Source organism: Pseudoliparis swirei, chromosome 8 (genome assembly GCF_029220125.1).
Source record: "Pseudoliparis swirei isolate HS2019 ecotype Mariana Trench chromosome 8, NWPU_hadal_v1, whole genome shotgun sequence".
NCBI classification, from domain to species: Eukaryota; Metazoa; Chordata; class Actinopteri; order Perciformes; family Liparidae; genus Pseudoliparis; species Pseudoliparis swirei.
The window spans coordinates 1675255-1688100 of record NC_079395.1 but is presented as its reverse complement, the minus strand read 5'-3'; the positions used below and the strand labels follow the sequence as shown (position 1 = coordinate 1688100).

General features: G+C 46.9%; 2 protein-coding genes across 3 annotated transcripts in view; both read right to left on the bottom strand.

Annotated features, from left to right (window-relative positions):
• Positions 1 to 6991, bottom strand: part of LOC130198241 (hemicentin-1-like) — a 45430-nt gene extending 38439 nt beyond the window's left edge. For both annotated transcript variants that reach the window (XM_056421387.1, XM_056421388.1), the window contains exon 1: positions 6653 to 6991. The gene's annotated coding sequence lies outside the window, so the exon portion shown is untranslated. The remainder of the gene's footprint in view (positions 1 to 6652) is intronic.
• Positions 4742 to 7954, bottom strand: LOC130198353 (uncharacterized). The gene is made up of 6 exons (XM_056421504.1): positions 7869 to 7954; positions 6800 to 6978; positions 6585 to 6673; positions 5998 to 6294; positions 5797 to 5908; positions 4742 to 5558 (listed from the first exon to the last, which is right to left on the bottom strand). Exons 1-6 carry the CDS (start codon positions 7952 to 7954, stop codon positions 5470 to 5472), a joined length of 852 nt encoding a protein of 283 aa, XP_056277479.1. The 3' UTR covers positions 4742 to 5469.
• Between the last annotated feature and the right edge of the window lie 4892 nt (positions 7955 to 12846).

Sequence of the window (12846 nt, the reverse complement as noted above, 5' to 3'; positions counted from 1 at the left end):
GGTGACATCATCCACAGCTGAGAATTTGCCTGTCAATACTCCAGCTGACGACCCAGGTCAGGCTGTTTCCTCCCATTACGGCTGGCTCTTCCGGAGATTTTCGGAGACTCTTGAATTGCAGAGCCTTTCTGGTACAGTGTGATCTGCATTTCAACACAACCCAGCAGTTTTTTATCTGAGCATGGTAAAGTGGCGTTTATTGTGTCTCATTTAAGGAAGAGCTGCAGCCTGGGCTACTGCAGAATGGTCTAGAGACACCGAACTATGTTACTCATTGGCCGATTTCATAGAGACTATGAGGCGCATTTTGACCACTCATCGCCTGCTACGAGGCCAGCAGAAGACTGTTTCAAATACGTCAGCTCAACCGTCAGGTGGTTGATTATGCCATCGAGTTTCGTACAGCAGCAGCGGACAGCGGATGGAATGTTCCGCTCTTCGTGACGCCTTCATGACAGGACTTTCGAACCGATAAAGGACCAGCTGGCTCCACTGGAGACACCCGGGATCTGGAATCCTCATCGCTGTGGCCATCCGGATCGATAACCGTCTTCGAAAGAGAGAGGGCGTCGACATAACCGAGATGTGGTTCCCAGCTTCCAGAATACGCCTCGGAGGGTGGCGCCGCCAGCGGAGGATTTCAGCTCATGTTACGGGACCATCTGAGGACTACACTTCGGAATGACTCTGGTGAACCCATGCAGCTTGGAAGAACCAGGCTTTCTGTGGAGGAGAGGCAGCGCGTCACGGAGGGTTGCTGTTTCTGCGGCCAGCCGGGTCATCAACTCGCTTCATGCCGGGAAAGATCGTGCTCACCAGTCAAAAGGAGGGCGCTGGTGAGCAAGTTTCCATGAGACTTCCCTCCTCGACCTGTTACTCAGGTAGACATTTGTATTAACAATCAGACCATTGACCAGGGTGTGTTAATAGACTCAGGGGCTGACGAAAGCCTTATAGACTGGGGCCTAGTCAAACAGCTAAAAATAAAACTGTCCCGCTATCTCATCCTGTTAGTGCCAGTGCCTTAGACGGCCGCTTGTTGTTCTGAGTTACCCATTGCACTGAGCCCATACAGATTACTATAAATAAGGACCATACCGAGAGCATGCAATTTCATATTTTGAGTCGACTCAGCACCCGATTATTTTGGGGTTTCCTTGGTTGAAGATCCACAATCCTCACATAGACTGGCCTTCAGGAAAGTTAAGGAATGGGGAGAGGATTGTAAGGGCAGGTGTAAACTTTGCAACCTGTTAATGCACCAACAGACTCTAGTAGGATCATTATAGATCACCTGACTATCCTGATCTACACAAGGTACCTTCCTGTTACCATGATTTAAAGAAGCGTTTAACAAGTCTAAAGCCTTGTCGCTACCTCCTCACCGAGATTTTGACTGTCCCATTGATCTCTTACCGGGAGCCCCCATTCCCAAGGGGAGACTTTACTCGATTTTGAGACCTGAGAGAACAGCAATGGATGAATACATCTCCTCTTCACTCAAATCAGGGATTATCCGTCCTTCATCGTCTCCAGCCGGAGCGGATTCTTTGTGGGAAAGAAAGACGGGTCTCTGAGACCTTGCATAGACTACAGTCCACTAAATGACATTACGGTGAAGAACCGCTATCCTCTGCCACTCATGTCATCTGCTTTTGAACTGCTTCAAACGGCCAAGATATTCACCAAGTTGGATTTAAGAAATGCATATCACTTGGTTAGAATAAAACAAGGGATGAGTGGAAGACTGGATTCAACACTCAGAATGGTCACTATGAGTACTTGGTAATGCCTTTTGGACTGTGCAATGCACGGCTGTTTTCAAGCTTTTGTGAATGAGGTTTGCGGGAATTCTTGAATATTTCAGTGTTTGTGTATCTGGATGACATACTGATTTTCTCCCAGACGCTAAATCTCATGTTAACCATGTCCGCCAAGTTTTGCAGAAACTACTGGATAATCAGCTATATGTCAAGGCAGAGAAGTGCGAGTTCCACACAGAAGAGGTGTCTTTCTTAGGATACATAGTCTCACCTAATCATATCCAAATGGATCCTCGAAAGTCAGTGCAGTATCCCAGTGGCCCACACCAGACTCCAGGAAAAGGTTCAGCTGTTCCTAGGATTTGCTAACTTCTATAGGAAGTTTATTAGGAATTTCAGTTCTGTTGCTGCTCCTCTGCATGTTCTGACTTCTAAGGTTCCCTTCAAGTGGACCCCCCAGGCGGATCTTGCTTTCAAACTTCTCAGAGATAGATTCATCAGCTCCCATACTCACCATTCCAGATCCCCAGCGCCAGTTTATGGTCGAGGTGGATGCTTCCAATGAGGAATTGGAGGTACTGTCTCAACGTTCTGCAGAAGACAACAAGATGCATCCATGTGCTTACCTGTCGCGGAAGTTGACAACGGCAGAGCGGAATTATGGCGTGGAAACAAGGAATTGTTAGCTGTAAAAGCTGCCCTCGAGGAATGGAGACACTGGCTGGAGGTGCAGAGCAACCGTTTTAGTCTGGACAGATCACAGAATCTAGAATATATAAGAAAGGCTAAGCGTCTCAACTCCCGTCAGGCCAGGTGGACACTTTTCTTTAGTAGATTCAACTTCACACTCTTTTCGTCCCGGTCTCAGAATCAAAAACCCGATGCTTTGTCTCGTCTTCGATCCCGAACCACTTGCGGTAGAGCCCAAGACCATCCTTCCACTTAACCGGGTGATCGGAGCCTTTTCCTGGCAAGTGGAGTCAGGCGTTAAAGAGGCAAATGTCATGAATCCAGCGCCTAGCGAGTGTCCCAACAATCTGCTGTTTGTTCCTGAGGCTCTTCACCCAAGGTCATCCACTGGGCTCACTCATCTGTGCTTCGTGCCATCCGGGAGTAGCAAGAACAATGTTCAGGATTCAACAACGTTTCTGGTGGCCATCCATGAAGAAAAATGTGGCCGAGTATGTAGCGGCTTGTCCGGTGTGTGCGTGTAATAAGACCTCATCTCAAGTTAAGATGGGCTTGCTCCAGCTCTGCCGATTCCCCATCGTCCTTGGTCACACATTTCGATGGATTTTGTGACAGGATTTCCCTCATCCAGAGGCAAGACTACGGTTCTAACAGTGGTTGATCGATTTTCAAAAATGGCTCACTTCATCCCATTGACCAAGCTTCCCTCTGCCAAAGTCACCGCAGAGGTCATGATGAATCACGTATTCAGGATCCATGGATTCCCTAATGACATTGTTTCCGACAGGGTGCCACAATTCATTTCCGCCTTCTGGAAAAGAGTTTTGTCGACTCATAGGTGCCACCGTCAGCCTGTCATCAGGATATCACCCTCAGTCAAATGGACAGTCGGAGCGTCTGAACCAAGAACTAGAGACTACGCTACGTTGTCTGTCTCCCGGAACCAGACCACCTGGGTGACCACCTCACATGGGTCGAGGTTGCCCATAATACCCTTCTCTGGCGCTACAGGTCTCTCTCCATTCCATTGTGTCAATGGTTTCCAGCCTCCACTTTTCCCTAACAACGAGGAAGAGGTGATGGTTCCATCGGCACATGCCATGATCAGACGTTGTCGCAGAGTTTGGGCTGGTGCTGCCAGTCTCTTCTCCAGTTCAGCTCGGATGAAGGCTGTTGCGGACGTTCATCGCAGGGTCGCTCCTCCTACAGTCCAGGCCAAAAGGTTTGGCTCTCTACCAAAGACTTACCACTCCATGTCGCCTCAAAGAAACTGGCTCCGAGATTTGTGGGTCCGTTTCCAGTGTCCAGAGTCATCAACCCGGCGGTATCGCTTGCAACTCCCAGGACCTTGAGAGGCACCCAACGTTTCACGTTAGTAGAATCAAGCCGGTGTGTGAGAGCACACTTGTTCCCGCCTCAAGCCCCTCCACCGCCCCAGTTCTTTGAAGGGGTGACGTTTACAAGGTCCGTAAGCTACTGGAGGTCCGTAATAGGGAGGGCAAGCAATTCCTGGTAGACTGGAAGGGTTACGGTCCTGAGGCTAGAAGCTGGATAGCTCGTCATTTATCGTAGACAAGACTCTTATCCACGACTTTTACAATCAGCCTGGGCCATCAGGAGTTGGCCCTAGAGGGGTACTGTTGTGCACCGACAGATATGCTAGAGAGGTTCAGGTCATTTATGTTCGCTTTCTCTCATTCCAGGCTTCCTGATTGTTTTCACCTGTCATCACACCTGTCTCCTATGCTCATCAGTGTCAGCCCCGCCCCTGATTGGTCCCACCTGTGTCTTGTTACCATGTGCTTAAATTCCCCTGTCTCCCAGTGTTCCTTGTCAGTTCGTCTGGTCTTTTGCCATGATCAGGTCGGGTTATGTTGTGCTCTTGAAAGTTTTGATCCTCACTACGTGAGCGCTTTCATTTTGTTCACTGCAGAACCGAAAAATAAAGTACTTACAAATACTTTATCTCTGTCTCCCGGGTCGTGCAATTGGGTCCTACTTCCTAAGTGTCTGAGATCGTAACACATGTACTGGACATATATATTTTTCAATGCAATAATGCTGCTTATATTCGTCCAATAATTCTTATTGTATCATTTAATTAGTATTACTCATACTATGTATGTGTGTGGTCTCTTCTTCCTCTCTGTGACCCATCTGTCTCTCTCCGCCTCACAGAAAGCGGACTGTGTGAAGTCCCCCCAGGCCATCTCCTTCCCCATGCCCTGGTCCTTGTACAGGGAGAACACCCTGGAGGGGCAGTAGACGTTCCCCAACACCCGGGAAGCAGCTGTGAACATGAGGGCTGCCGGGGCCTCGCTTCAGGGGCACAGGCGACCTGTCGGCAGCGGCTCCGCCGACTTCCTCTTCTTCCTCTCTTCTGCCACCTTCTTCCACTCGGCTCCCCTCTGCTTGGCGGCCTCCAGCTCGCGCTCAAAGAAAGGAGACGCTGCAAAGTCCTCAAAGGACATGCGGGGGTCTCTCAGGCCTTCGCATTCATACGTCTTAAAGACCTTGGTGGAGCAGTAGAAACATGTTACCGTCTTTGTCTGGTAAAAAAAGTGAACCGAGGAACCGTCGGCAAGGTAGCGGGACTTTGGCTGAGCGCAGGCCAGACAGTTCCTCGTCAGCTTCTGCTGCGGATGTTGCTGCTGCTGTTGTCCAGGATCTTAGCCACCATCTTCTCCACTGCATCCCGGCTCAGTGACTCCTCCTTGAGAGGCGCCACAGCTGGAGGGTTGACGGTTGCAGGAGGCATGGTGATGACCGGCACACTGACCGTTTGGCTGCCGGTGGTCAAGCTCTGCCACAGCTGCTGTGTCCAACACCTTCTCTGGGCTGGTGTTCAGAGAGGAGCTGGTGGGTTTTCTTTTGGCCAGATGCTTGACATATCTGGAGATATGTTGGCATGTGGTCGGATGTAACAAACTGTGAGGGTCAGTGCACCCCCTCTGGACCATGGCGGCGTAGTCGTCATCCACCTGCTTCAGCATGCGTGGAGCTCCGTGGTATTTCATCAGAAGCCGTCAATGGCACCTTCTGTCCACCGGCCGTGGTCCAGGACCTGGACGATGCCTCCTGTTTTCATCGGTCCGGTGCGAGCGGCTATATGGAGAGGAGGATACGGGCAGCGGTGCTGTAGATAAATACAGCGTATAAAGCACATGTTGATGACAGTGTTTCTTGGGAGAATACAATTATATGGTGATGCGTTTCATATATATTTTCAAGATTATTGTAAATAAACAATATATAAAGACGATTGTCTTGTTATTCTGTCTTTTATTTACACGGCTGGTTCTCAGTGCAAAGTCCATATGAGGGTGGTCGGGGTTTAATTTACCTGGAGCAGACGACGGCCTCCAGGGCGGCTGGAACTTTACGTCAGACCCCTCGTGGAAGGACAGGATGGGCACAAGACTGGCTGGAGCTTCCCTCACAGTGGCACTGGTCTCCTGAAATGAAGCGTCACACGGAGAGAACAATAAGTATTCACAATCTGATCATCATGATTGATAATCGACGGGTCATTTATCTGGATTACCTGACGGTCTGTGGCCTCTACAGCTGCAGGATGCTCCGTCTCCTTGGCGACCGCAGCGGCCATGCTTGGCTGTGTCTTGTGCTTGTCCCAGTTGAGAGGAACAGGACGACAGCAACGCTCCACATAGTCCAGACCGAATCTCTCTCCTGTGTCTCCGTTGGTGACCTGCAGCGCTGGATATTTTGCCTTTGCAGACAAATTGTTCAGCTCTGCTATCAACACGGGGTCGAACACGGCTGGCAGCTCCACACCGGGCAGCTTCAGGTCAACCAGTCTCCGGAAGTTCCAGCGCACCACCTGTCATGGCCTGCGCCTGGAATAGGTCACAGGAAACCCGGTTCCCTGTGACCCACTGGGCTTGGTGAAAGTGGAAGCCCTCCTGAGAGGGGCCTCTCAGGGATCCAGATGGGCACAGCAGCTCCCTCTCCCTCGGTGTTGTTCAGCTGCAAGGTGCCACCAAACCTGTACAGGGTTCCCTCCCCCACCTCAGGGTCGCTCAGGCAGCCTCTCAAAATGTGCACCCGCTGAATCTTTCATATCTTTAACATGGAGGATTTGAAGAGGAGCAGGTCATTGGCATCTTTTACCAGGTAGAAGTGAAGCAGGACGTCTTCCACCCTCTGCAAGCAGCTCTCGGGGCTGTGGCACCTTGCACCTGCAGCGCTCTCATGTGCAGCTTAGTGGGATTTGGAGGAGAGATCCCACAGAAGGTGTTCGCCTCTGGAGATCTCCCTGGTCCACAACGAGGAAGGCTGCAGAGAGGAACTGGCAGAAAGGTGGAGAGAGAGTGATGCTCCGAGACTGAAGCGCCGCATGCAGTGGAACAAGTCCAACTTGATGGTTATATCGTTGTTGAACTTGGTCCTTGAGGCGCTGGTGTTCTCCAGGTTCCCAGACGATGCCTCTGAGGTCCTCCAGCAGTCCCACAAGAGCTGCTCCTGAGCTCCAGCCTGCAGGACCCTGAAGGCAGCACAGCAGTCCCTAAAACACGGGAAATAAAATCACAGCTGAAAATATCTCTCAATTTATTGAGTACAAATTGAGCCTCAATATATTTTACAATATAAAATAAATCAACCTGAAGTGTTCCAACTAATTGTATCTTTTCATTCAGAAAAAAACAAGACAACTAAACTATATAACGTCCACGTCAAAAACAAAATGATGTTTTGAACTATACGTGTATGTGTGTGTGTGTGTATATATATATATATATATATATATATATTCTAGAGATGTCTAACAAGAGCGAGATTTGTGTAAGGAACTTTTGTAAACATCTATCCAAAAGAAACTGCAAACAAAAACTACACTGTATAGTCTAAATATCTTGAACCTCCTCTGACCTTGCCCCGTATGATCATTACATCGAGGTCACAGAGCTGAGCGTCCAGTTACACTCTGCAATCTTCCAAGTGAAGACAGCGTGCCATGCAAGCAGCGAGGCAGTGTTTCTGTTGCATTCGCATGGAATTATCATTTTAAAAGACGAGAGTTAAAGTTTAGTGAGGTCGGCAGAGAATACGAGCAGAAGAAATAGACGGCGCTGCCTTTCTACTTTTTAAAGTTGCATTAAAAATAAATAATTGCCATCCTCCGTGATAAAAAGTACAACCGGATGTTACGCAGGTTGCTCTCAGGAGAACATTTTTAACAGATTGGAATATGCTACATGCGCGGACTAAAAAATAATACACACAATAGTTATATTTAATTATTTATTATTTTCCATCACCACAGCATCATTTCTAAATGAAAGCTCTTGCTTCCCCCATGGCGTCCAGAAGGCGTCCGTCTACTACATGGTTGGCAACCTCATGAATGAACATTAGGAGGGAGAGAAGGTTAGAAGACAAGTTGTTCTTAGTTACCTGGAGAAGGCGTTGTCCTCTGCAGTCTCTCCTCCAGGCTGCCTTGTGGAAGATCCACAGCTTGCAACCTCCTCTTCATCACACATAGTTACACAAGTTATTACTGCCACCAGCATAAGAATAGCCAAAGAGCGCGATGCCGTGTTGCTGCGCTCATCCACACTGCAAGTCCACTAAAGAAAGTTTTTTTTTATGAGTTTTTCCAGATCAAATGTAATGCAAATGCAAGTCAGGGGCAAAAGGTACAACCTGCCTGAAATTCAAGGATTAAACTGACACAACAACATAATTAAACTTTGGAAAAATACCAGTACTTTACCAGTTTCAGAAAAAACAAGTGAAAACCGTTGATGTTGCTTGAAGTACAGTCTCAGTCTCTATAAACTGATTTCAACTAAATTACTGTTATCAAACCTTAGTTTAAATCCAAAACCGTATTCTGCACCAAATAAGAAAAGTTCTACTAAAATGCCAAATACAGTATACATATATCTATATCCTACTTTGCAAAACAAAAAGAGTGTAGAGTGATAATAATGTGCCATGGCCGACTCCACCACTTTGCCTGAAACAGTAACTTCTTGTGCTGAAGTTGCTGACGGTCACTGTGTGAGACTGTTCCCTAAAGAGCAAAGGAAACGTAGCCTAGCCTGCACATGCATGTTTTAACATTATAATAATTCACATTAAACAGGTAGGCGATATTAACAATGTCAAGCATAATAATACACATCAACACAGAATCAATGTAACACCTCACCTGAAGCTCTGATGGTCCAGCTGCTGCTCCCTCAACATGATTCGAGTTTCCTGAAAGTGTTTCAAAATGAATTAATGTCGACCTTGAGTACAAGTAGTATACGTATTTATTTTGATGGCAATTTAGAATATTTAGGCAATAGGTTCAGGTTTTATGGAACAGCCTTGTTTATTTTTATCCAACATCACATAATTTACACAATCCAAAAGTGCTGACATGAGGTCAGATTCCCCAAACCGTCCTTCAGTTTCATTGCTAATGCATGGTCATGAACACAATGCCATGAGTACGAGCTCACGTGAAGGCCTGCTGGTCCAGCTGCTGCTCCCTCAGCCTGGTTTGAGTTTCCTGAATGCATTGAAAACTGATGCAGGTTTGCACTGTGTGGGTAGTTAGCCTGCTACTAGCGAGCTAACAACGACATTTGCTTGTCTAGAAAATCGCTATAAATTCCCAGTATTATTATTATTATGACCAGCTGGGTTACTCTTTATTTATTATAAGTATTATTTACCCGTCAACTCTTTTAATTTATTATTAATATCTTTGATTTAGAGATATGTCAATTGCTTGATTCAAACCGGCGGCTTGGTCACGGACGCGTTTCATAATGATAAATTAACCAAAAATGCCATAGAAATTGCCCAGAGATGATGGTCTAGCGGTAGCGCGCTCACATGTAACGCGGATCCTTCACTGACACGGGTTCGCGCCCGGTCGGGCGGTTGTGAGTCAATTCCGTCTAAGGGTGGGTTTCTCTGTAAAGAGCTGTTTCCCCGTGACAATTGTCCGAAAAACTCTTTTACAAACTTTAAAAACATTTCACATTTTAATTCTCGACCTCCCCCGTAGCTTTTGTGAAATACGCGGAATGTTGGCGATTTTTAACGCCTCTCGGCTCTCCGGGCCCCGACATGAGTTAGCTCCGAGGCTAGCCGGTGAAGCAGGCAATGAACGTCGAGACTTCACAACAGATATATAACGGGTTTAACTCACGGACATTAAACAATAATTGACGCGAGCAAACGACAGGCTGGATGAGGCGACGGGGAGAATAGACGAAAGCGAGTCCCAGGACTTTGGAACAACAGACAGGAGAATCAAAACAAGGCATTACTCACCGAGCATTGAGCTAACCAGCTCCGGTTAGCTACTTGCTCGCGTAGCTACGTGGAGCTCTCTGGCTGCGAGGGAACGACACGGGTCTCTGATTGCCCGAATAGTCCAATCGCGTGAAATAAGAAACGATGTCCTTGGCCAGGAAGCACATTTCTACGCCCGAAGATTCACCTTTCATCAGACAATGAGAAGCCGTCCTTGCCGCAACGACCGTGAAATGCTTGCTCGCTCCCGTCCACACACGTTAGGGCGACGCGCATAAAAGGGGGCGGGGCTTCTCTCCGTGAGGATGAGTGGCGATATATTCTTTTTGGTCACATTTAACTTAAGTGGTTGTTGACAGGCTTACGGTCTCCCACACACATTTAGCGCGTCAACACGCTTTATTTTTTATTTAAATTATTTGGTATATAACGTTTTTTGACAGTATATATTATATTTTTTTCTTCTTCTTTTTTCTTTTCTTCATCTCAACATTTTCAGAGGCGCGGCGCCCTAGCGCCCTCTATTGACGCACCGCCACATGATGTATGTACAACTATGCTGCAAATTATCCATGAACATTAAATATCAGAGGAAATAAACGGCATTAAATACATATTCATCAATAACCTAGTTAGTTAACAGAGACGATGGGTACATTTGATTAAATGTATGGTTTACATAAGCGTATACTGCCATCTACTGGTAGAAAGATTCCTCTGCTTCTCCTCATACAGGCTCTGCTTTGTTCATTCAAGAAACAGCACAATGAGGTAGACAACTATAACAGCAACAACTCTATACACACACACTACTTTGATTAAACTATATTAGAAACTGTGTTGCATTAAACAATGCAATGACTAATTGAAAAGTTGCTGCGTACATTAATAAATATGAATTAAACTGCCTGTAGTCACTACTGTTGGAAATAGCTTAATTATTTATATTACTAATGTTCTTTTTACATTACCCTGCTCTGTTTACTGTAAATAAGAATATATATAATTTTATAATATTTAATAATTGACGGTCACTCAGACATTTCTTGAGAAGTTTCATACACCATGTGTGCTGCTGTTGTGTATTTTATTCAGTCAATCAAATACAATACAATATTATTCTATATAATATACAAAACAGAAGGACTGAAAAGGTATAGGTAGAAGAAAAAAATGCTTATATATTCCTATCCTAAATTAATATCAAATAAATCAGAAAATGTATGTAAAATAAATAATAAATAATAAATAAAACAATATATATATACATATATACATACACATACAGACATACTTTCACATACATCTTCCATATAAATAAATTTTACATTACATTACATGTCATTTAGCAGACGCTTTTATCCAAAGCGACTAACAATAAGTGCATTTAAACCTAGAGTATAAACAAAGAACAACAAGAATACAGGAAGTAACATTTCCTCAACATCATCGAACTACAAAAGTACCACAATAAGAGCTATTTAAGTGCCACTGAAGTGCAAATCTGTGTTTTAATCCAGATATAGTCGGAAAAGGTGTGTTTTCAGTCTCCGGCGGAAGATGTAGAGACTTTCTGCTGTCCTGGTGTCAGCGGGGAGCTCGTTCCACCACTGAGGAGCCAGGACAGCAAACAGTCTGGATGTAGAGTGATGAGCTCGAAGTGCAGGAGTCACAAGTCGATTGGCTGTTGCGGAGCGGAGCGAACGTGCCGGGGTGTACGGTGTGACCATATCCCGGATGTAGACGGGGCCGATCCGTTCAGAGCACGGTACGCCAGAACCAATGTTTTGAAGCGGATGAGGGCAGCCACCGGTAACCAGTGGAGAGAGCGGAGGAGCGGAGTGGTGTGGGTGAATTTCGGGAGGCTGAAGACCAGTCGAGCTGCTGCATTCTGGATGAGCTGCAGAGGTCGGATGGCCTTAGCAGGTAGACCAGCCAGGAGGGAGTTGCAGTAGTCAAGGTGTGAAATGACCAGAGCCTGGACCAGAACCTGCGCCGCCTTCTGAGTAAGAAGAGGACGTATTCTCCTGATGTTGTGCAGCATGTACCTACAGGAACGCGCTGTCGCAGTGATGTTGGCCGTCAGGGAGAGTCGACTGTCTAGTGTCACCCCGAGGTTCCTGGCAGTCGGGGTAGGGGCCAACACAGAGCTGGTGAAGGTGGTCGTCAGGTCGTGGGTGGGGTAGCCTTTCCCTGGAAGGAATAGTAGCTCGGTCTTGTCGGGGTTGATTTTCAGGTGGTGAGCAGACATCCACTGAGAGATGTCGGTCAGACAGGCAGAGAGTCGCGCCGCCACCTGTGTTTTGGTCACATTAATCACATTTATAACTCTCAAGAATTGTTCTTTAAATAATTCTCTTGAAAACCAAAAAGGAGTTCACCATTCTTACATCCATTTCAACATTAGTCCAAAATTGGACTCCTCCAACAGAAATACATCTTCTTTTAATCCCTTTTTTAGCCTTTTGTACAGTAAATTTACAAACATCTCTCAAATCCACATCAACTCGAGTAAGACCGAGTGGTGGACTTGCGCCGTGGTAAACGCACTCCTCCGGTACCAGTGAGCATCCAGGGACTGGACATTGAGATTGTAAAATCTTATAAGTACCTGGGTGTTCACCTGAAGCACAAACTGGACTGGGCTGACGACGCACATGCACTATAAAAAAGGGACAGAGCAGACTCTTTCTGCTGAGGAGACTGAGGTCCTTTGGAGTGCAGGGAGCACTGCTGAAGACCTTCTTGGACTCTGTGGTGGCATCAGCCATCTTCTATGGAGTGGTCTTCTGGAGCAGCAGCAGCAGCATGGCAGCGGCTGACAGGAAGAGGCTGAACAAGCTGCTAAAGAAGGCCAGCAGCGTGCTGGGGTGTCCTCTGGATACTGTGGAGGTGGTGGGGGACGGGAGGATGATGGCAAAGCTCTCGTCTCTGATGAACCACGCCTCCCACCCCATGCATGACACTCTCGCAGCTCTGCACAGCTCCTTCAGCCACCGGCTGATTCCTCCCCGGTGTCTGAGGGAGAGGTAGCACAAGTCCTTCCTTCCTGCTACCGTCAGGCTGCACAACACACTGCAGTAGATCGCTGGCGATCCTGGCAAACTCTGCACTT

What these genes read in the sequence shown, in the direction of transcription:
- LOC130198353 (XM_056421504.1), bottom strand. Translation starts at nt 7,954, where the DNA reads ATGTGTGATGAAGAGGAGGTTGCAAGCTGTGGATCTTCCACAAGGCAG. An exon ending in GAGGACAACGCCTTCTCCAG is followed by an intron (nt 6,979 to 7,868) that starts GTAACTAAGAAC and finishes CCCGTGTTTTAG; the next exon opens with GGACTGCTGTGCTGCCTTCA. An exon ending in TAGAGGCCACAGACCGTCAG is followed by an intron (nt 5,909 to 5,997) that starts GTAATCCAGATA and finishes GCTTCATTTCAG; the next exon opens with GAGACCAGTGCCACTGTGAG.